General features: G+C 46.4%; 1 protein-coding gene across 1 annotated transcript in view; it reads left to right on the top strand.

The window, feature by feature from the left end:
• LOC143008347 (ELKS/Rab6-interacting/CAST family member 1-like) overlaps positions 1–22,008 on the top strand; it is a 63,637-nt gene that overhangs the window by 35,477 nt on the left and 6,152 nt on the right. Inside the window, exons 15-17 of the mRNA XM_076160073.1 lie at positions 6,496–6,643; positions 12,132–12,239; positions 16,840–17,022. Of these exons, the coding sequence (XP_076016188.1) occupies positions 6,496–6,643; positions 12,132–12,239; positions 16,840–17,022 (439 nt within the window). The remainder of the gene's footprint in view (positions 1–6,495; positions 6,644–12,131; positions 12,240–16,839; positions 17,023–22,008) is intronic.

Genomic DNA, 22,008 nt, shown 5'->3' with positions numbered 1-22,008 from the left:
CCACCTGTCCTCCTCCTTCAGTCTCTCTCCCTCGCTCGCGCTCTCTCTCTCTCTGTCTCTCTCTCACCCAACGTCTCTTTGATTTGCTTTGTCTCCAAATCCTCCTGTTATTTTATTCCCTTCCCTGTCAGTGCCGTTCCTTTCTGTGTGTGTGCGCATGCTCTTGTTTCTTCCCGCTGTCTTCCTTTAAGCCTCTCTGATGTACAACAGCTCCTTGCGGGGAGCTTTTCTCGCTCTCAAACACACTCGTGTACACACACACTCATCCTGGACACACGACTTTAACCCGTTTCCCTTGTTCTTGCTCTCTCTCTCTCTCTCCCCCTCTCTCTCTCTATCTCTCTCTCTCTCTCTCTCTCACACCCTTCTTGTCCATTTAAACCTGATGGTCTCTCCACCCCTCCCCCTCTCTGTCTCTGTATCATGCATCATTTATGTCCAGTTTCTCTGACCCACTTCCACTGTAGTTTAGGATTTGTTTCCACTCACGCTGATCTGTGCGACCGTCCTGCTGTTCTCGGTCAGTTAGCGTACGTTAATGTGACAAGGCAGTGCTGTGCTCCTTGGTATGGGTGGAGGAGAGTCAGCACAGCTACGTTTCTTCTTCTGTGACCCCTGACATCAGCACTTGCCTTGTTCCCCTGTGGGAGCTGGGTGGGGCGCAGGTGGTGCAGGCACCCTGACAGACCAGTAGTAGGTGCTACTGTAGCGACAAACATTAGCTCCTACCCTCCATTTACAAACGTTTAGTTTCATTATGGTATTATTTAGAGCAATTCATTATTTATACCTTCATTCATTTTTAAAAGCCAAAACGCTCCCATGCTAACCATTAAAGGAGCTTTTTTTGGTGGTTATAAGGCTTTGGGTGTTAAAATCTCTCATAAACCCAGATGCTTTGTTGAATCTATAGGTTCTTGTTTTAGACTTTGGATCAGCAGTAAAACTTTCCGTGCTTTAACTCTTAAAACCTTAAACATGCAAAGAATCATCTGGACTCCATCATTTTATCATTATAGTTTGTTTAAGCTGCCTATCCCTAGATGTTTTGGGCCTCGACAACAATTTCAAAGGAAAACAGATAACAACTGTGGGAGCCATCAGTCATTTTCTCTAATAACGTCCACTTAATATACTGAAGTAAAACTTTATGGATGCACTTTTGCAGCCGCGGCTTCTCTATAAACCAAAGCTTTATTAGCTCTCTTACTTTGATGCTGCACACATGGCAGTCCAGCACTAACAAAACCGACTCGACCGTGAGGGTGTTCAGTGCTCTATGTTCTCGCTTTTGTCTCTATAAATCTAAGTGCGTGCGAGTGTGCGTGCGTGCCGTTGTGTGTGTGTGTGTGAGTGTGTGTGAGACAAACAACAGTAAACGGAAGGCATAAGGCGGCTTTGAAGTTAAAATCGATAAAATATCTACAGATCTAAATTGTGCCTGTGCGCGTGTGTCTGTACTTGTGTGCGTGTGTGTGCCTGTAGTTAAAAAGTGTGTGAAGCTTCAACAAGAGGCCCCAAGCATCTTTCTCCTCTCCTGTTCTTTACTCCTTTACTTTCCCTCTTCTCTGTATTTTGAGCTGTGAAGTGCAGCACTTCACACCTGGAATGTGTGTGTGTATGTGTGTGAGACAGATAAAGAGGGCGAGAGAGAGTCAGACAGAAAAGGGGGGTGGGGGGGGTGAGCTCTGAGCTGATGAGAATAGGAGACTTAATGCTCACTGGTTGTCTGCCCCAGGACAGAAGCTGTCAGCTGTGAGAGAAATACAACTCTGCAGGGCCCCTCTCTGGAGATCCACACACTACTAGGCGTGTGTGTGTGTGTGTGTGTGTGTGTGTGTGTGTGTGTGTGTGTGTGTGTGTGTGTGTGTGTGTGTGTGTGTGTGTGTGTGTGTGTGTGTGTGTGTGTGTGTGTGTGTGTGTGTGTGTGTGTGTGTGTGTGTGTGTGTGTGTGTGTGTGTGTGTGTGTGTGTGTGTGTGTGTGTGTGTGTGTCTGACTGACTGACTGACTGACTGACTGACTGACTGACATAGAAAGAGAGATAACATTTAATTTTACATACATGTGGACAGGTAGAATATGCGCACCGAACATAACCACTCATATACAGTAGAGGTGTGTGTGTACGTGCATGTGTGTGTGGTGACGGACAGTAAGAAGGATTGGGGTCACGGAGACGAAACGAAAATGAGGATAAAATAGAAAGAGCGGAAGAGGAGGGATCAGCATCAGTTCTTCGTCTCTATTACAACTTTTCCTCCATTCATCTCTCTTCCGTGTGTGTGTGTGTGAGTGTGTGTGTGTGTGGTGTTGCTGTGAGGCAGCACCAGCTACCACTAAAAGCCAGCTGTGGCCTCCTGCATCCCATTCTTCTCTCCTCTCCTCTCTTCCCCCTCTTAATCCATTTCTGTTTATACCAACTGCTCCACTGTGCCTTGCTCTCCTCCCTCAGTCACACACATCACACACATTCATACCTGAAATCAGAGAAAATCAGAAGTGACTCTGCACAATTATAGAAACTCTCTTGGCGGGCTTTTCTTTGTATATTTAAGTTTTGAAATTGAAATCGCTCTAAGTCAATGACACGCTCATTATTGTAATAATTATGATAACATAAACGAAACATTTTGATCCTCCTCAGTCCTTCTCTCCATCCAGTCACAGTTTGCAGGGGAAGAAAAGTTTGGAGCAGATCTAAAAAAGGAGAGAAGACAATGCCAGTCCAACCCGATCCAAACTAAACCCGAAGGTTATTAGAGTGGATCCGACCTGAACATACCCAACACACACACACTCACACACACAGAGAGAGAGAGAGAGAGAGAGGAGAACAGCAACACTGGCTGCAGCATGAAGAGCAATTAACCAGCAGCTTTTCTTTCCTTCTTTCAGCTCGTCGCTAAAAATAAAGCAGGTTCTGGTTTCCTCCTGAGTCAGCTCCTGTGTAAGACATATGAGCTGCGTTGTGTGTGTGAGCAAAAGTGTGGAAGTTTGAAATCGTCGCTGAAATTAAGATTGGGAGTAATGAGCGATTTATGCTTCCACACATCCGTGTTCAGAGTGTTTACATGAGCTGGGAGTGCTTCTTCTTCTTCTGAGCTGGCTTTGGTTCAAGTCTCGCCAAGATGGCCCATCGTTGTAGCGGGAAACCAGAGGGCGCCTCCCTTCACAGAAACGAGGCATGGTGTGACACGCATCACATCCTGCGGGGGTTAAAGAGTAAAGTCTGGCCTCCTGCAGCCGCCCTGCTCGGTAACCAGAGCAGACAGTGTCACAGAAGACAATGGAGCGCCGCTTTGTTCAGGCGGAAACACAGAGCAGAGAGAGGGGATTATTCTAAAATAGGCCCCGTGTTTGTCTTAGACAGAGGCTGGGCAATGTCACACAGGACTGAACCTACACACACACACACACACACACTCACACACTTGGCTACACACACAGACACACGTGAACACACTGGCGACCTCTGTACACTCAGTAAATCTTCACTGTAACACACATATCTAATCACATGAGTACATCCTTACATACACACACACACACACATGGCAACAGAATGTGCCGCTTACACACATATGCGCACACACACACACAACAGATTTCAGGACAGGGTGACAGCATAGAAGAGATAATGCAGCACACACTCAAATATATGTGTGTGTGTGTGTGTAGGAATTTGTGAGTGATCTAAGACTAGGCATTAGTGTTTCTGATAAAGCGAGGGGCTTTAAGTGGTTTTAGAAAAGATAGGGCCCCCTGTGTGTGCGTGTGTGTGTATGTGTGTGTGTGTGTGTTGGGGTAGGGGTCAGGTGCCTGGTGTGTCTATGTGTGTGTCTGCTTAGCGTCTGCCTTGTCGCCACAGCGATGACATCATGGCACACGACCGCCAAAGGATGGAAAGAATTCTCCCCGACTTCTTTGGTGAGAGAAAGAAAGGGAGAGAAGAGAAGAGGGGTGGAAAGATAGAGAGATGAAGGAGAGGACGGAAGCTGGAGAGTGAGATGAGAGACGCTGGGTGGGAGGGAGGGCAGAGAGAGATAATGTAACAAGAACATGAACCTAAATTGAAACTTCTTCACTGATGATGACCACTGTGCTTGTAATTCTAAATTAATTTAAAAGTAATCTATCGTGTGAATTCATAAGATGTTACTTTAGCTGTTCTAAGCATTCAGGAGAGGAATCATGGAGTGGCGATCCCGCGATGGACGGAAAGGGATGCGTCCTATTTTCAGCGGTGGTGACTGAGGTTTGTTTGGGGTAAACATCAGGCGACCTGGCAGGTAGAAGGGAAGAACCACAGCCGCTGAAGAGAAACACAAACTCTACATGTCACTGGGAAACACAGTTTGACGTGGAACCTCCGGGATCTGCAGGTTGAAGAGCATTTAAGCATTTAAGGAACAAAGATGGCACTAGAATAAGAGCTATATGCAGCTGTAACAGCCCTACATTTGTCATATTAACCTTGTTGCTGCAGAGGGGGAAAGCTTGAAGGGAAAGTTTTAAAGCTGCTCGTCCTCTGGGATGGTCTCCTCAGAGTGCCGGCTTCTTTCTCGTGGCTATTTTCAATGTGGAGGACACGCTGCCAGCAGTGCTGTGAGCTCGCTGCTCGCTGCTGCTGCTGCCTTCAGGGGCCCTTTGAGAATTAGAATAATCTAAAGATTTAGAAAAACAGTTCTGCACTTGAAAAAGTTTTTAATGATCACAGAGCAGCGGGGGTACCAGCACTTGTCATAAGCGTGGGTTTAGCTCTCGTGTGTGTGTGTGTGTCAGACTCAGATGAAGGGCGAGCCATAGAGAGGCACAGAAAGAGGAGTGTGCATCTGGAATAAATATCATTTTATCACCAGGGTTTATAAGCAACGTGTGCTGGCAGGTAACTCTCAGATATGATATAAAAGTAGACGCTATGTTAGCTTTAACGAGACTAATGTTCCATTAGCCTCTCTCTCTCTCTTGCTCTCGCTCTCTCTCTCTCTCTCTCTCTCTCTCTCTCTCTCTCTGTCTCTCTCTCTCTCTCTCTCTCTCTCTCTCTGTGTTTGCCCAAGTGTTTTGTGTAAAGAAGAACGAGTGTGACAATTTTCCAGTGTCTCATAACCGAGACCAAAAGCATGCTACGCTGCAATCACAAATGTTCTCGTTCTGGGATCAGATCATCCAACGGTGCCTGCGTGGTTTTTAAAGTAAAACATATTAATGCATGTGCGGATGGCAAATCTGGGTCAATAGCGAGGAGACGTGTGTGTTCGATCCCTGGTCATGTCTTCCAATAAACACAGTTGAGATGTGCAAGTGAGAATTCTCATTTTGCAAACTCTTACACTGTTGCATCCAGAGCTGCTCAGTGCGACCGCGATGTTTCCCCCAAAACACCACTGATCTGTCTAACAAGGAGGCATTACCAGTGTCAGCTCCCACTAAGACGGGACAGCTGCAGCACAGATGCATGATGGGACGCTTATACAACGACTTTGCGGTTGCCGGGGTTGACCGAGGAATCTCTGGGTCTTCGCACAGTCCAAACATCAAATCTGTCTCCATTTAGACACTCATCCCTGCATTCCATGCTACAAAACCATAACTTAGAGAACAAGAGAGTGAATGTGTGTGTCAGGTGTGTGTGTGTGTGTGTGTGTGTGTGTGTGGCCAGTTTTTGAGCCTTGTGGGATTGTGGAGAAACCAGGACAGGGCTCTTGTGGATTCCGTGTTTTGGGTGTCACAGGAGGTGGCTTATCCGGTGTCTGGAGTAGACGGGATGGATGGGATGCGGCTTCTTGCTTCCCGACCAAATGGAATGTGATCTATCTGTCAACAAGACGATCCAGGCAGCGGAAAGAGGCTGAGAGGGGCAGGAGGGCTGGAGAGAGGGATGTGTGCTGTAAGTAAAGGTGAAGAAGGACGAGGGGGGTTAAGATTGAGGACATTTTCAAATCATGGGAACTCCTCAGCCTCATGTTAAGTATGTGTGATGATTTAAAGTCATCACTGAGCTTCTGCATGTTAAAAGAGCCACAACTTCAAATCCATTCTGGAAAACTACGAAAATTCCCTACTTTAGGGCGCAGTTCTGTAAGAGAGTCTCTGTCTGTGTGTGATTATCTGCTAAACCGGCTGCACCACTGCCGCTTCCTGACATGGTTTAGTCCGCTTACAGTCGGATTAAGGCCTCGTCTTTCTCCTTGGCGTGGTTCTGCGTCAAAATCAGTTTGAGGGAGTGATCTCAGTCCAGTCCCAAACAAATTCTGCAGCGTTCCGTTTGTGGCGTGAGGCGGAAATTGAACTGATACTGAACCTTCTTCCTTGCAGCGGATGAGTGCTGACGCTGCATTTCTTTTCCAGGTTTCAGTTGTCAGTTTCACTCACAGCATGTTTGTTTCATGCCGCACATTTCTCCTTTTTTAAAGCCGCCACATTTTACTGGAGAACTTGCTGCTGTTGACATACAAAGTCACCAAGTGCTTCTTTGTGCGATTGTTGACACGCAGGCAAGAGGCGCTGCTTGCTGCCATCAGCGAGAAAGATGCAAATATCGCCCTGCTGGAGCTCTCCTCATCCAAGAAGAAGAAGACCCAGGATGAGGTTTCCGCCCTGAAGAGGGAGAAGGACAGCCTGGTGCACCAGCTTAAACAGCAGGTAAGAGCACTCACACACACACACACACCTTGACGTGCAAGTGAACAACAGAAAAGAAGGTGGAGATGAGGTGGAGGAGGTAAAGCCACGTACAAGCACACAATAAGGGAGAGAGGAAAGAGAGCAGAGGGTATAAAGAAGGAGAGAGAGAGAGCAGGTGAGGCGTCATGGAGGAGGGGAGCAGAGGAAGAAAAGAAAACAAGAGAGGCGAGGACAGAGGGAAACTGAGTCCAGATGTGACCACAGTCCTCCGACCACCAAGGGTAAATTTGGGATGTACAGACCACTCCTGCACTCACCACACACACACACACACACACACACACACACACACACACACAGTTAAAATGTTAAATCTCTGGTGACATTCTCATATAAATTTGTATTTATGAACATTTTTTGGCTACAAACACACACACAACCTCTCACGTCACCCACGCTTGTTTGGATACACACACGCGTGCACACACACACATCTACATATACTGTATGTACACACTCACCCATGCCAAATACAAGGATGTAAACATGACCAAATGCCACTGCGGTTCCACACAGAGGCCTATTCACACGCCTATGCACATCCCCACTCACACACACACACACGCAGTAAACCTTCAAACCTTCTCATGGCTCTAACCAACTGCCGAGTGGACGAGGCTCTTGTGTAGTCAGAGCCATGTCCTCTCTCTCTCTCTCTCTCTCTCTCTCTCTCTCTCTCTCTCTCTCTCTCTCTCTCTCTCTCTCTCTCACTCTCTCTCTCTGTCTCCACCGTGTTCCATTCTAATCTAACTCACTGTTCACTTTGGCTGCCCAGGTGGTGATTGTAGTCGAAGGCCACAATCTGAGATCTGAGAGAGGGAGGGAGGGGGAGGGAGGGAAAGAGAGAGAGAGAGACAGAGAGAGACAGAGAGAGACCTTGCGCATACATTCCACGCAAACACACCTGCTAATTTACATCACAGGTATTTAACATGCTGTTGCCATGGCAACCTTCGACGAGTTCGCTCGCTTCAGCCGAACACAGTGGCTACACATTTCATAAACGCATGTAGAGAAACGCTGTGTGTGTGTGAAGAGTGACTTTACCAGATGACATCATCACGACATGCATCATTCTTCCTCTCTCTTTTCTCCCTTCATCCCTCCATCTCTCTCACTCTCTCACTGCCCTATTTGAAGTATTTTATGACACCTCAGGGTCTCGGGGGTGGTAAGGTGGTTTCTGACAACAGAGACTTGACTGTCTGTTGAATGTATGTAAGTGTGTGTGCGTGCGTGCGTGCGTGCGTGCGTGCGTGCGTGCATGTGTGTGTTCACGCAATCCCCCCCTCTCTCTCTGTGGTGTCATAAGTCCCAGATGGATCAGAGCGGAGACTTCCTTAATATTCCCATGTGTGGTGTGTGTGTGTGTGTGTGTGTGTGTGTGTGTGTGTGGCTGTGTGGCCATCCAGTTGGCTGAGGCTGGCATTGTATTTTTAGCTCGCTCTCTCAAACACACTCACACACACTCCACTGCCAATGGCCAAGTTGACAGATAGAGAGAGGCGCAGAATGACACGGAGGTGAGCATGGATCAGAGAGATGTAACCAGGTGTGTGAGGATGGAAAGAGAGGTGGCGATGAAGCTTAGGGGTTCATGGAGGGTAGTCAGTCGGTAAAGCATGAGACTCTTAATCTCTGAGTGGCGTGTTGGAGCCCCATGTTGGGCCGTCACCTTGTGTTCGAGTTAAGCAGCTATATTAGAAGTTAGAATCCTACCAAGAAGCCTGGACACATACAGTACACACACAAACACACCGGGGAGCATGTTACAGAATGTGTGCGTGTGTGTATGTGTGTTCATCCATCAAAGCATTTCCTGTGTTTTGCCCTTTGACCCCCAACTGTGGTCCTGGCAGGAGACTGTAGATCAAAGTGACCTCATCTCCTCTTCATTCTCTGCTCTCCATCTATTCTCCCTCCCCTCCCTCCCTCCCTGACTTTTATTTTCATTTTTATTTTCCTCAGCTAAACATCAGCGTGTGTGTATGATGGAGAGACAAGCGGCGGGGAAGGGTGTGTGTGTGTTTGTGAAAGCAAAGAGAAGGAGTGATTGTGAGATTTATGAAATGGAACAAGAGCGAGGTGAGAGATATGCCACCACACCCCCCTCCCCCCTCCAGAGACTCACATGTGGTTAACATTTACAGGTGCTGTGTGTCTGTGTGTGTGTGTGTGTGTGTGTGTGTGTGTGTGTGTGTGTGTGTGTGTGTGTGTGTGTGTGTGTGTGTGTGTGTGTGTGTGTGTGTGTGTGTGTGTGTGTGTGTGTGTGTGTGTGTGTGTGTGTGTGTGTGTGGCCATTGTTCCACACCTGTGTAGTGAAAGCTTGGCTGCAATAAGGGCATTTGTCTTGACTTTTCCATATCACTAGCTAGGGAAAGTTCTGTTAGACTGTCTTGGCATTTTCCAAATTCAAGAGGCTCAAGTTCAAGTTTTGTTTTCTTTTTTTTACTATTTAAAATGGAAAAATAAAGGAAACACAAACCGAAGCAGGAATAAAACAAACATTGAGGTTTATGGTGTAATGGCTGCAGTAAAGCATTTAGGTAGAGACCTTATGTCCTCAAAGCAGGAACCTTAACTCCGCTGACTTATAACTTAATATGAAAAGCCTCGTAGAAGAAGAAAGAAGGAAATACTTCAGGTTTTCAGGCCACAGATCCGACTTAGAGTTGGAGTTTAATGGCGGCGGTTTGCTTTGGTTGACTTTGGTTCATCCCCGTTTGCTCATGTTACTAACAAAAGTGTGGAAACGTGAGCCTAATCTCATGAAGGCTCCGCAGGGACGCATCACGACAGAATCACTCCCCTCCATACGCAACTGAGACACTCTCTGTCGCCGTGTGAAATTTTTCGCTTATCGACAGCTTTCTTTCCTTTGACATAGAAAGGGGGAATAACTAATCTAATTTCTCTATCAGGATGGGAAAGCTACAACCATGACTCAGCGACTTTTCATTATTGATAATTGTACAGACATCAACAAGGCTCCACTCGCGGCGCTGCAGGGAAAGAGGACACACTAATCTTATCTATTATTCCCCAGAGCCTTATCACCATGAAATCATTTACCTCCAACCATGACTCAGCAGAAATCCCCCCCACCCCCTCGCTTCACTTCACTCCTCTGTGTTCATTTGTTTCTCATTCTGTCCGTTGTCAACGGGCTGCAGCGGCGCCACAGAAAGGATGGATGGTGGGGAGCGGGTGGGAGCCAGGGTTGGAGGGGAGAGGAAGAATGGAACGAGGAGGGAGGAGGAGAGAAATAATAGCGTGATGATTAGATTAAGTGAGAGAGCGGGAGAGCTGGCACTGAAGCAAGTGAGCTGAGGTCAGCATTCCTGGCAATTAGAGACGAGGGAGAGGAAGACAAAAGAGAGTGAATGAGGATAGGGCAGAGAGAGAGAGGAGGAGGATGGGAGGGACACATACAAGGTGTTAATTTGCTCCTTTACTTCCATATTCTTTGTTCTCCTTCCCTCCTTCTTTTTTCCCACACAATCTACCCCATTTGTTTCCAGAACAATATTCAGGGTGCAGAGAAGGAGATAAATGTGGGGTGAAAGAGAGAAAAAAAGACTTCTGCAGTCATTAAACAAAAGCAGAGGTTGCACAAGACAGAGGAGACGTGATGAAGAAGAAGAGGAGACGGGCCAGGGTCAGATATGGAAATGAGGACATGCTGGAAAGAGAGAGAGAGAGAATTAGTCACAGATACAAGAGCTTGTTAAGTCAAGAGGGGAGCGAGAGGGAGACGAAGATGTTGCGCACTCTCTGGAAAGCATGGAAAGAATTTGATGATGATGAGGGATCACGTTGAAAACGGATATGAGAGAAGAGAAGAAGTAGAAGAAAAAGTGACGGAGAGGACAGCGTGGTGAACAACGACTGCTCTGCTGTGAAAGTAGGCGAGGAAGAGAGTAACAGGGAGACAAATAAACAGCTGTGTGTGTGTGTGTGTGTGTGTGTACAGGTGCAGTGTGTTCTGTACTTGCCCAGTTTGAAGACAAACTATTTACTTTCCGTGTTTGTGTTAAATTTACACGCTGGTTTATTTTGAGGCTGTCTTTAGAAAGGGAGGAAATGAATTCAGTGTGTGCGCACACCAGGGGAGGCTCTCTTCAGCATGACTTATGCACACACTTGCACACACACACTCACTCACTCACACACTCATAAACACGCGCGGTTTCTGACCCGCACACTTCTTGCACACGGCTCACACATACTTGAGCTCATCCCCCGTTCACACTCTCAGAGCTACATTTATCTTTCCAGAGCTTTCAAACAAATGCGCACATAAAATTTGGCATTCGCATACGTCCTCCTGCTTCTGTCAAACATCCACGCACACGCACGCGCACACACACACACACACACACACACACACACACACACACACACACACACACACACACACACACACACACACACACACACACACACACACACAGTCAGTCTGGCCTGCCTAAGCCCGAGCTGCTTGCAGGGCTCAGCAAGAAGCTAAGGGGATTTAGATTGTACAAGAATGACAGATTTAGACTCTCTCTCTCTCTCTCTCTCTCTCTCTCTCTCTCTCTCTCTCTCTCTCTCTCTCTCTCGGCCTACTGTAAAGGCTGAAGCATGACTGCAGCATGTGAAATAGATGGAGTAACAAGAGACGAGCAGAGGAGAGAGGAGAGAATTGGAGGGATGATGGCAGAGCACTGAAGAGTTGAGAGTGATGGAGGGAAGGAAAAGAGAGGCCATTTGTGTGTGTGTGTGTGTGTATAATGTAGGCACATAAGTGTAGGGATTTAGAAGTCTAGTTGTGTGTGCGTGTGTGTGTGTGTGTGTGTGTCTCATATTTGTCTTCGGTCTTTAAGGATCTCTTCCTCAGTGTCAAGTTAACAAGCCTGTTATTTTTCTGCACCAGTTAACAAGCTACACAACAGGTGGCATGTCAAGTGTCTCTGAGTGTGTGTGTGTATGTGTGTGTGTGTGTGTAAACTGCAAACACATGTGGACAGTTTCGTAGTTTTATTTTCTCTTCGCTGTCCGTTTTGCTGTCCATTTCCCTCTCTCGCTCTCTTTCTCTTTCTCTCCTCTATCTCTCTCACACATGCACACACTCACACACGCACCCAAGGTGTGTTAAGTGAAGGCAAACTCGTGGCAGACCTCCAGACCTCTTCTCTCTTCTTCCTCTCTGCAAATTAAGTCCTGAAGGAATTCAGCATGAGGGTTTTCCTCTTTAACGCTCTTTCTCACACACACATGCTAAGTCATTTTCATGGAAATGAGTTAAAGACTAAACTACTAGGAAAGTATAAAGTATAAATCCAATTTGAGCCTTAATCAAGTAAAGATTTGAGACCGCACAGGGACAGAGGAGTTTAGAGAGCGAGTGAGGACAGAATGGTAACGCTTCCATGTTTTTTCTCTCCCTCTCTCCCCCATGCCACAGACTCAGAACAGGATGAAGCTGATGGCTGACAACTACGAGGACGAGCACCTGAAGGTGGCGACACCAAACTCTGAGCTGCCCAACAACCACAAGCCCTCCCCGGATCAGGTGAGCCTTTTGCCCGCCACAGAGAGACCTTCCTCTGGGGCAACTCTTAAATCCAGCCCCAGGCCTCAGCCTTAACGGAACTTATCTCTCTTTTTCCTTCTCTTTTACAACATGTTTTAACAACTTGTATCTTCCTACATTCCAAATCTTACATTTCCCTTCTTTTCCAACAAAGTTGGCTCATTCTTTACTAAAGTTTGTCTTGGAGTTTCTGTTTTTTTGCTATATTAACTCCCTGCTTTCTCCGAACTCACGCTGCGTCTGGGCCTGATCTGAACTAACCAATAAGGATGACGAGGAGGGCATTTGGGCCTAGCCAATCAGATGCCTTCTCTCTCTGCCCTCGTCCGCCACTTTGTACAAACGGGTGAGCGCCGTGCTTGTTCATCTCCTCTGGTGTTTCTGTCTGTTCACCTGTTTCAGATCTTCATTTCTTCCGTCCAGTTCCATGATCCTTTTCCTTTTCCTCTTCCTGCGTATATTTACTATTTTTCTCTCCTTATTCCAATCTTCATCCCTTTTGTGACCTCTCTTACTCTCTTCGCCCGCCTCCGTGCTTTCTCTCCATCATCATATCACTGCATGACGCCATCATTTCACAGTGAACGTGCTCTGTGTGTGTGACGCAGTGAGGTTAAAGAAACAAAAGAAGAGTGTGTTTCTGTTCAAAGTGTTGTTCAGGACTGAAGAAGAGCGTTTCTGTCCTCTTTGACCGCTCAGTGTTACATTTCATTTCGCATTCTACAATAAGAGGCTTCCAGCAGATTTCAGAGGCCCATAGCTCATGAAACTTACCTGTGTGACCAGCTTGAAGTGGAACGAGACCAAAACTATACAGCAGTGTGCAGTGTGGAAACAGTGTAACGTCTGTTAATGGACACACTGGCAACTCTTTCCGAAAATTCGCATTCGTGTTTTTGTGTGCAACTTATTTCAGAAAAGAACATTTTTAAGGCGAGAAAAAGCTGACATGACATTGAAGCTCCTGTGCTCCCAGTTCAAATGCCTCAGCTCTCGTCTTGACGCCTTCAGTATGTGTAGACTTGTGGATTGATCTGTTTTGTTTCATGATTATGTCACTGCATCGCATAAAAATTTCTGATCAAGTGGGCTCCATTGAAATCCAATAGAAAACCTGTTTGCTTTTGCAAGGAAAACAGGTTTTTCCGACTTCACCAGTGGCGCTGATGAATATCTTCTGCGGTTAGAGTGTATTGGTCTGATTTGCTGACAGGTCAGTGAAGGCAGCAGCACATATGAGCCGCACATGCTGCTTTTAGTGCCGCTCAGTTCCTCCAATGGGATTTCCCGTTGGGATGCTAAAGGCACAAAGGTACGCTAACAGATCTAAGTTTGACTCTGGTTAATAATTAGCAGTAGCACCTCCCTGCTGAGGGAGACGGGCCAGCCACACACCCACACACAAACACACACACACACACACACACACACACACACACACACATACGAGTGGCTGACACTTTATTTCTTTTCCTTTCTATCTTCATGAGCAGTTGCACACACACACACACACACACACACACACACAAACTGTCTCCATAGGTGTGTGTAAGGTGGGTAATTTGCCATAGCACATTACGCAGGAACAGTGAGCGATTGTGTTTGGTCCACAGTGTGATTCTTTACTGCACCCAGTGACTGAAATGTTTCAGAGACAACTGGAGCAGAAAAGCACAGGAGAGAGTTCTACACACACACACACACACTCCATTGTTAAAGATGTTTTTATAGTATTTTGCATTTTTAATAGTCTGCTGCTGTATTAGATGCATGAGTGGAGAAATACAGAGACAGTATAAATGTTGTTAAGACCTATGAGGGGATTCACTGCTGCAGATGTTTCTTTATTCCAGAGCGTGTACATGTACAATATAACACGCTAACCTGTAACCGCTCATATCAAAGCTGAGTACAGAACGGAACGGATTTTAATTTACAAGTGACATATACGTTGATGTTATGCGTCTATTCATTTTAAATCTTATTCGACATAGTTAAGTGAGAAATGTTTTCTTTGTGGTTACAATTTAAAGCAGCTTAAAAGAAAGCATAACCGCTGAAAGAGAATATATAGTTTTTATCCTTAATATTCTGTATTTTTGTGTTTAATATTGGGTGTGTGAGTGTGTGTAATGTGCAATTAAAGATTCCTTGAAAAAGCAGCCAGTCAGTGGGACTGCTTGAATTCCTCTATTTGGAGCCGTTTCACAGTACAGTAAGGGTCTGGTAGGCGAGACACACACACACACACACACAGACGCAGTGCTGTATAAATTGATTTCCCCTCTGGGATTGTTTCACTGTACAGCAGGACACTGGTAGGCACTGTGGACTCATTAAACACACACGTAGAATATGTTCTCTACTCCCAACCTGGTAGTATAATCAGCCCAGTACAGTGCAGCACAGTATGCACAGCATGCTATGTTTAAGCCCTGCAAAGGTTATATTTAAGGTCACTTTGGTTCATCTTTATATTTTTCACATTTCTCAATTTAGAAAGTGTGAGTGTGAGAACACAGCTGTCGCACAAATGTGGAGTGTGTATTTGTCACAGCCGCAGAGCCAAATATTGAGATATCGCTCTCGTTGTCTTATCACAAAATCATTCTCTGAGACAAAAATGTCCTGGATCCAGAGCGGCGTCGCCCTGCCGCTGTCAGCCCGCATCACGCCAAATAGAGAACAGAGCGCTTTCTGAAAACACGGAAGAGTCGGGAGGATCCGTGCAGGAAGCTTCACTCCATCATTCTCTCCTTACTTCTCTGTCTTCCTCCCTCCCTCCCTCCCTCGCTCCTCCATAGGGGAATGTGTTCCGTAATGGACTGTAACACACTGGCAGGTCCTTACTGGGAAATACTGTAAAAGTATGATAACCACCCTGTGTGTGTGTGCGTGTGCATGCGTGCGTGTGCGTGTGTGTGTGTGTCCGTGTCCGTACATTTCTTGTTTTTGCTGTATTGTAAGGTTTGTCTCTGCCTACACTGTACTGTGTCAGTCCTCTACACATGTACTGTATGTACAACCGTGTGTGTGTTTGAACGGAGCACTAACACCAATGGATTTAGGGAAAAACACTAACAGTCAGTGTTGTTGTGGCCGTGTGTGTGTGTGTGTTGCGGTGTGGTAAATAACAATCAGAAGTGACAGCGGCTTTGATTTGCTGTCAGCTTCCATTGCTGCAGCAGTGCTGTTCAAGAATGATGTGAAATAAAATAGAGCCACTGTAACCCACAACAACCACACACACACACTCACACATTTCATGCTCCTTCATTTTGTCATACGTAAATTTACAAGAAAAGACTAATCTATAAACATTTAGCAAAGAATATAACATGGACTGTGATTGTTAATTCATTGGTATTAGTATTTTCAGTTTAATTGTGCAACTAAACACATTGATCCACCTCTATTCTGTCTGGCTGCAGCACCGCTGTGCACAATGAGGGGAGATTGGGATGTTTTTAGCTCCTGCGTCTTTAAGGGGAGAGAGAAAGAGCGAGAGAATAATCTAACTGCGCTGAGTGAAATGAGCCTGCTATCAGACCACTTCTCTGTGTGTTTATGTGCGCGTGTGTGTGTGTGTGCGTGGTGAATGACGATGAGCATGAAGCGCGGGGTGTGGACAGACGCCGCTGGGATTAAATATACTTTACGCACACTCACAAACAGCCTCTTAACATGCTTCCTCTGCACTTAAATCCTGCTATTCCCTGAGAAGTGTGTGTGTGTGTGTGTGTGTCAGCACGTCAACGTGTTTTATCTGTGTGTGTGTGTGTGTGCGAGTCTCTCGGGGGGGGTCCTGTCTTGTTCTGCTAAAATGTGAGTGTGTGTGTCTGTTTTGTTCATCTCACTCGAATTCACACATACACTCAGTGCTGCACCCTCACTACTCTGGGTCATCATGAAACAAATGAAACGGGCATCTCTCTCTCTCTCTCTCTCTCTCTCTCTCTCTCTCTCTCTCTCTCTCTCTCTCTCTCTCTCTCTCTCTCTCTCTCTCTCTCTCTCTCTCTCCCCCCCCCCCTCCCTCCCTCCCTCCCTCCCTGTGACTACCTTGCATGTAAATGTGGCGTGCTCATCGCATGTAGGCGACTTTTGTTCACTTCCTGCCTTCTTCACCTGATTGGCGATCCGATTGCTGATTGTCTTTTCTTGCATCATTCCAGCCTTTGTCATCCCTCTATCCTCTGTTTGTCCTCTTCCATCGCTCACTCTCTTTTCTCACATTATGATCACTTTCACCGTCTGTCTGTTACATCCATAACCTGTACAGTTGTAATTTTGGATAGGTTGTGTGTGTGTTCAGCCTGATGGGGGCGCTGTAGTTAAGCACATTGACGTTTAACACCTCTAACATTCTGACTTTTGGCTCAGTAAGTCATTTAGAATTTCACCCAAACTGTTTTCCCACTTCCCTCCCAGTTTTGGTTTAGTTGTTGCAATGTAACGTATAGAAAGTGACAAATGAACCAAATGTGATGCATCAGTCGACCTGATGGTGGCGCCACAGTGGCCTCTGAGTCGTAGCTGCTCTCCTTTCTCTCGTTTCACCTTTCATCCTCTCCTCCCCCAGATTCTCCCTCTCCTGGATCTTAATCAGAACCGCAGTAAGCTGAAGCTGTACATCAGTCACCTGACCTCGCTGTGCCAGGAGCGCGACCCAGTCATCCTGCAGGACTTTGCCCCGCCCCCGGCCTATCACCGCACTGACTCCGCCTCCTGGGAAACGCAGCTGCACAGCATGACGCAGGAACAGGTGAGTGTGTGTGTGTGACTTATTTTTGAGAAATGTGGAAAATAGTAATAACATTCAGTCACTCTTCATTTATAAAGTTCTAAATGTAGCCACTGAATGTGTGTGTGTGTGTGTGTGTGTGTGTGTGTGTGTGTACATGTCCATGCATTAGTCTAAGGCAGAATATTGAAAGTGCATGTGCTCGGGCCTTTGTGATGATTTGTATGTGAGTCTGTGTGATTGTTGTTGGTGATTGTGTGTGTGTAGTCGTGACCGCGCTGTGTCTTCATGTGTGTATGTGTGTGTGTAGGCACAGGGCAGCACACTGGCAGGTTTTTGGCAGAGCCTTTTGACATCATTGAAAAGATTTACTCCAGCCGCTCACCCGACGACGAGCGCCTGGCCACAGAACAAATGGCGTTTCATACGTTTCATTTTACGCGGAGTAAACAGAGCTTCAAGCCGTTTGGCAGCTCAGGAGGGGCAGGGGGGCGCTTGGTTCATATGTGGAGCGCGGCACAGGAGAGAGGAGTGTATTTTTTTTACCATCCAGACAGTTGTCATCTGAGAGAGAGAGAGAGAGGGAGGAGAGCAAGAGGAGAGAGAAAAGAGGAGGCTCCAGGATTCCACTCCTCACCTCCACTCCAGGCTTTGATTTAGCCCCGGTTGTCATGGTAGTCAGCTCTGTTTTCAGATATTAACTATAAACAGTATATTATTAAATTTAAAAAATCTCAGCACACTCGGCTGTCTGCGCCTTCCCTCACCCACTCTGTCGCCTCTCTTCTCTCGCTCCCTCTCTCTCTCCGTGTCTCTCTCTCTCTCTCTCTCTCTCTCTCTCTCTCTCTCTCTCTCTCTCTCTCTCCCCCCCTCCCTCTCTCTCGCACTCGCTCTCTCTCCCTCTCTCTCCACTCTCTCCCCCCATATTGAAAACATATCAGGCGATACATGCTCGCTACATGTGGTATACATTGTGAAACGGTAACTCTAGCCATGTGCACACACACTCACACACGCACGCACGCAGGCACAGAGCTATGTGACAGAGTGTGTGGTTAGGTACAGCAGGACCAGTCTCCTACAGTGGTACAGCATGAAAGCCCTATTGTATGTCTTTATGCTGGGAAATGTCTGTGTTTGGCACGCCGGCTGCAGATATGGACCTGTGTGTCTCGCCCTCACCTTTAGTTCACTCAACAACAACAGTCAGTCGTTTACACACACTCTAAAACGTTGATCATACTGCAATTAAGGCAATGCATTGTCATGTGCTCACCTTACTGCTTCCTTTATCCGTTCAATCAGGCATGTAAACACAACACCTCATGATTCACACTAAGGACAAGAACTCAGGACATTTAAAGGCACTGAGCATTTTTCCCAGAATATAGTCATGAGCGTCACAGGACCCCTCTTCTTCTTCTTTTCCATTCTCCCCCATTTCTCTCATCTCTTTCTTTTCTCCCTGTTCATCCTCCTCAATCCCTCATTTGCTCCAAATATGATGACTTTTTAGTATTCTTTTACGTACTTAGGGGTTTCCGTCTCTCTCTCTCTCTCTCTCTCTCTCTCTCTCTCTCTCTCTCTCTCTCTCTCTCTCTCTCTCTCTCTCTCTCTCTCTCTCTCTCTCTCTCTCTCTCTCTCCTCTCACACACACACAAATTTCCACTCATTCAAACCTACTTTTCTCATTTTCCTTCATGTGTCACAATCACCCCGGTTGACCCTATTAACACACACACACACTTACACACAGACTCTCTCCCTCCAGATCACTGTGTTCCGCTGTGCCAGCCTCTCTTCTCTGTCTTGTGGCGAGTGTGTGTTTTGAGTGTGTGCATGTTTTACAAGCCTGGCACTCCCTAAAGCCGTGTAGGCTCTCTCACTAGAACAGCATGTAAAACACACACACACACACACACACACACACACACACACACACGTACACAAATCCCACATATACATTAACGTAAATACACGGGAACCTGACAGAATGTGTGTGTGAGAGTGCGTGTGTATGTGTGTGAGACGTCTCGGCACCTGAAAGCTTTTAGCAGCACACGCTCTGATGTTCGCACGTTTGTCTCCGGGTTTATGGAAACGTCGCCGAGGCTCAGCAGTAAAACTCAGGCGCTGGTGGTGAAATCCTACGCTGAAATGCTGAGCTCAGCGGTTCTCAATCCTGGGCTAGTCACTTACAAAAGCCTCTCACACACACACACACACACACACACACACACACACACACACACACATTTAGCTTTCCTGTTCAAATATAATTTTACAATAATAACAACATGAGATGGTATAAACACATCCTCAGCGTCGTATCAATCCACCCGTTTTTTAAGGAGGCGTCATTCTCTCTCGTGTTTGTGTGTGTGTGTGTGTGTGTGTTTAACCTCAGCTGAACTACAAAAGCAACTCTGATTCCAATAGTGAGGTTTGACCAAAAGCAGTGTTTTCTGAGCCATGGTCATAATAATAACCTTTATGGCTCAATGACGTCTCTAATGAGCACTGAAGAGAACTGGCATGGTAGTCTACACACACATACACACACACATGATGTGGAAATGCGACCAAGACAAACGTTTGAGAGAGTAAGTGTGTGTGTCCATGTCGGGCCGTACGAGCGCACCAAATGTGTGCGTTTGGTGCCGTAAAAGCCGTATTAAGTGTTATTGGCTGAGTCAGACGTTATATCGCCGCCGTTATGGATCCAGCATGAATTATCTGCTCGCTATCTGCACGTAGAAACGGCTCCCAGCGAGCGAGCCACCGCCGCGCTCAGAGAGCCAAATCAAACAGCGGAAACCGCCGAGAAAAACTCCATCTGGGTATTTACAACTTTACAAGACATGGAAGCGGAGAGGAACACACAGCTGCACGGCTCACATGTCTTTGTTGTAATAGTATAATAGAAGGTTTAAATGCCCCAATAACAAAACTTATTATAATAATTACAATATCCACAGACAGGGAGCGTACAAATGTAATGTACAGTATTAAAGGCTTTAGACAGGCAATTACAGAAACATTTAAGAGAATAAAAGAACTAAGACGCTAATGATTATTGAAGCAATAATTATAATGAGTTTGATTCCTCATAGTTGTAATGAAGTCATTACAGTGCACAGGAGAGCACAGCCTTAAAAATGCACGCAATCATTGTTGTTTCAGCTCGCCGCCCTGATGCCCCACGCCGCAGCCATACCCGTGTGTGTGGGTGGGTGTGTGTGTGTATGTGTACCTCTGCACCTCTTGGGAGTGGATTTCTGGGCGTCTCATGATTTGAAGGTCACCGATTGGGTGAATTTTGATTGACAGGAGATACAAAAACAGGAAGGGGCGGGGTTGGAACCAAAACACTGCGGCAGATAGTACAGTTTATGTGTGTGTGTCTGTATGTCTGTGTGTGTGTGTCTGTGTGAGAAACTTAAACATCTCTGGTGATAAAACATGGAATTATTGCTGTACTGTGTGTGTGTGTGTGTGTGTGTGTGTGTGTGTGTGTAGAGGGGACAGTTTTGAGCATTCCTGGTGATAAAGAGTCTGGAGTTATTGTTGTAGTGATAAAAGTCTGGCTGCAGCCGTCGGTTACATATGAACTCATCCCCTATAGGGACCGCACCAGAATCAAACCTGCGGAAATAATAAATCGTTGATATTAGAGAGAAGTGGCGTTGGTGTGTTTGTGCAAATGATATGGTAAGACAGGAGACAAAGACAAAGGAGAGAGAGAGAGAGAGAGAGAGGGTTTGGGGGGTTGAGGCCCATCCATTAGTGCAGCATTGTGGTCTGGGGTCTCTCTAGGCTTTCATTAGGCAGCTCTGCTTCCTGTTCCAAGGATGATTGTTTTCTCTCTAAATACGATACAGAGGTCCTCAACGACCATTACACACACACACACACACACATACACACAGACACACACGCACACGCATTATGGACACACTCAGACTCAGAATCGCAGACAAAATGAGAGACAATCAGATGCACACACAAGTCCGATCCTCTCTCTCTCTCTCACGCAGACACACACACATACACACACACTCCATCGCTGGTCATTACAGACTTAACTGCTGGTTTCTATGCAGATTTATTGGGTCCAGTCTTAATGTCTTTACCAGTCAGTCGCCTCTTTCTACATGCTTTTGTCTTCTTCCTCTCCTTCCCTCCCTCCCTCTGTGTATCACTCTCCCCCTCTCTCCCTCTCCTCTGTATCTTTCCCTCTCATCCGTTCCTCCTCCTCCTTCTCTGCCTCCTCTCCTCTATGCCCTCACTTGAATCTTCGCCTCTTTCTTCTCCTGCTATCTGTAATGGGAAGACAAGCTGGCGATGGTGACGGGTGAAGGCCAAACACCTAAATCTCCCCCTCACACACTCTCTTCACACACACTCACCGTCTGAAGCTGTTACCTGGGCTCAGCCATGGAGAGAGGCCAGCTTCACAGGTTTCTCTGTGTTGTTGCTACTACACACACTTAACACACCTTCTTATATACTCTTCATGTGCTCCAAGTGTGTTTTTAAACTTGTGTCTTTTTAATGCGTAAATCAAATCTAAAAAATCTCAGTTTCATTCAGCCAGATTTGCGTACATTGCTTTCTGATGGTGTGTTGGGCGTTTACACTAACACACACACTATATAGTGGTGTGTGTGTGTCTGTGTGTGTGTGTACGCTGTGGTCTGGACCTTCCTGCTGTTTATTTCTCCAGCCATTAGTGCAGTAAGTCCGGACGTGTAGTCGTTCCTGGAGGGCCACTTTAAAGTTTAAGACTTTTAATTTACTTAAGTCCTGCTCACTCTGAAGCCTCTCTCTCTCTCTCTCTCTCACTCACTCACTCACTCACTCACTCACTCACTCACTCACTCACTCACACACACACAGAAGTTGGACTGCTTCAGGGAAACCTACTCCGCAATGCCCACGAGCAAGGCATTAAAGATGTATGGCGTGTCGGTGGAGCCCCTGGGCAGCTCCCAGGTGTGATGACGA

Source organism: Genypterus blacodes, unplaced genomic scaffold (assembly GCF_046128005.1).
Source record: "Genypterus blacodes isolate CSIRO-AG114 ecotype Tasmania unplaced genomic scaffold, CSIRO-AGI_Gbla_v1 ptg000103l_1, whole genome shotgun sequence".
NCBI classification, from domain to species: Eukaryota; Metazoa; Chordata; class Actinopteri; order Ophidiiformes; family Ophidiidae; genus Genypterus; species Genypterus blacodes.
This window is presented reverse-complemented; position numbering and strand designations above follow the sequence as displayed.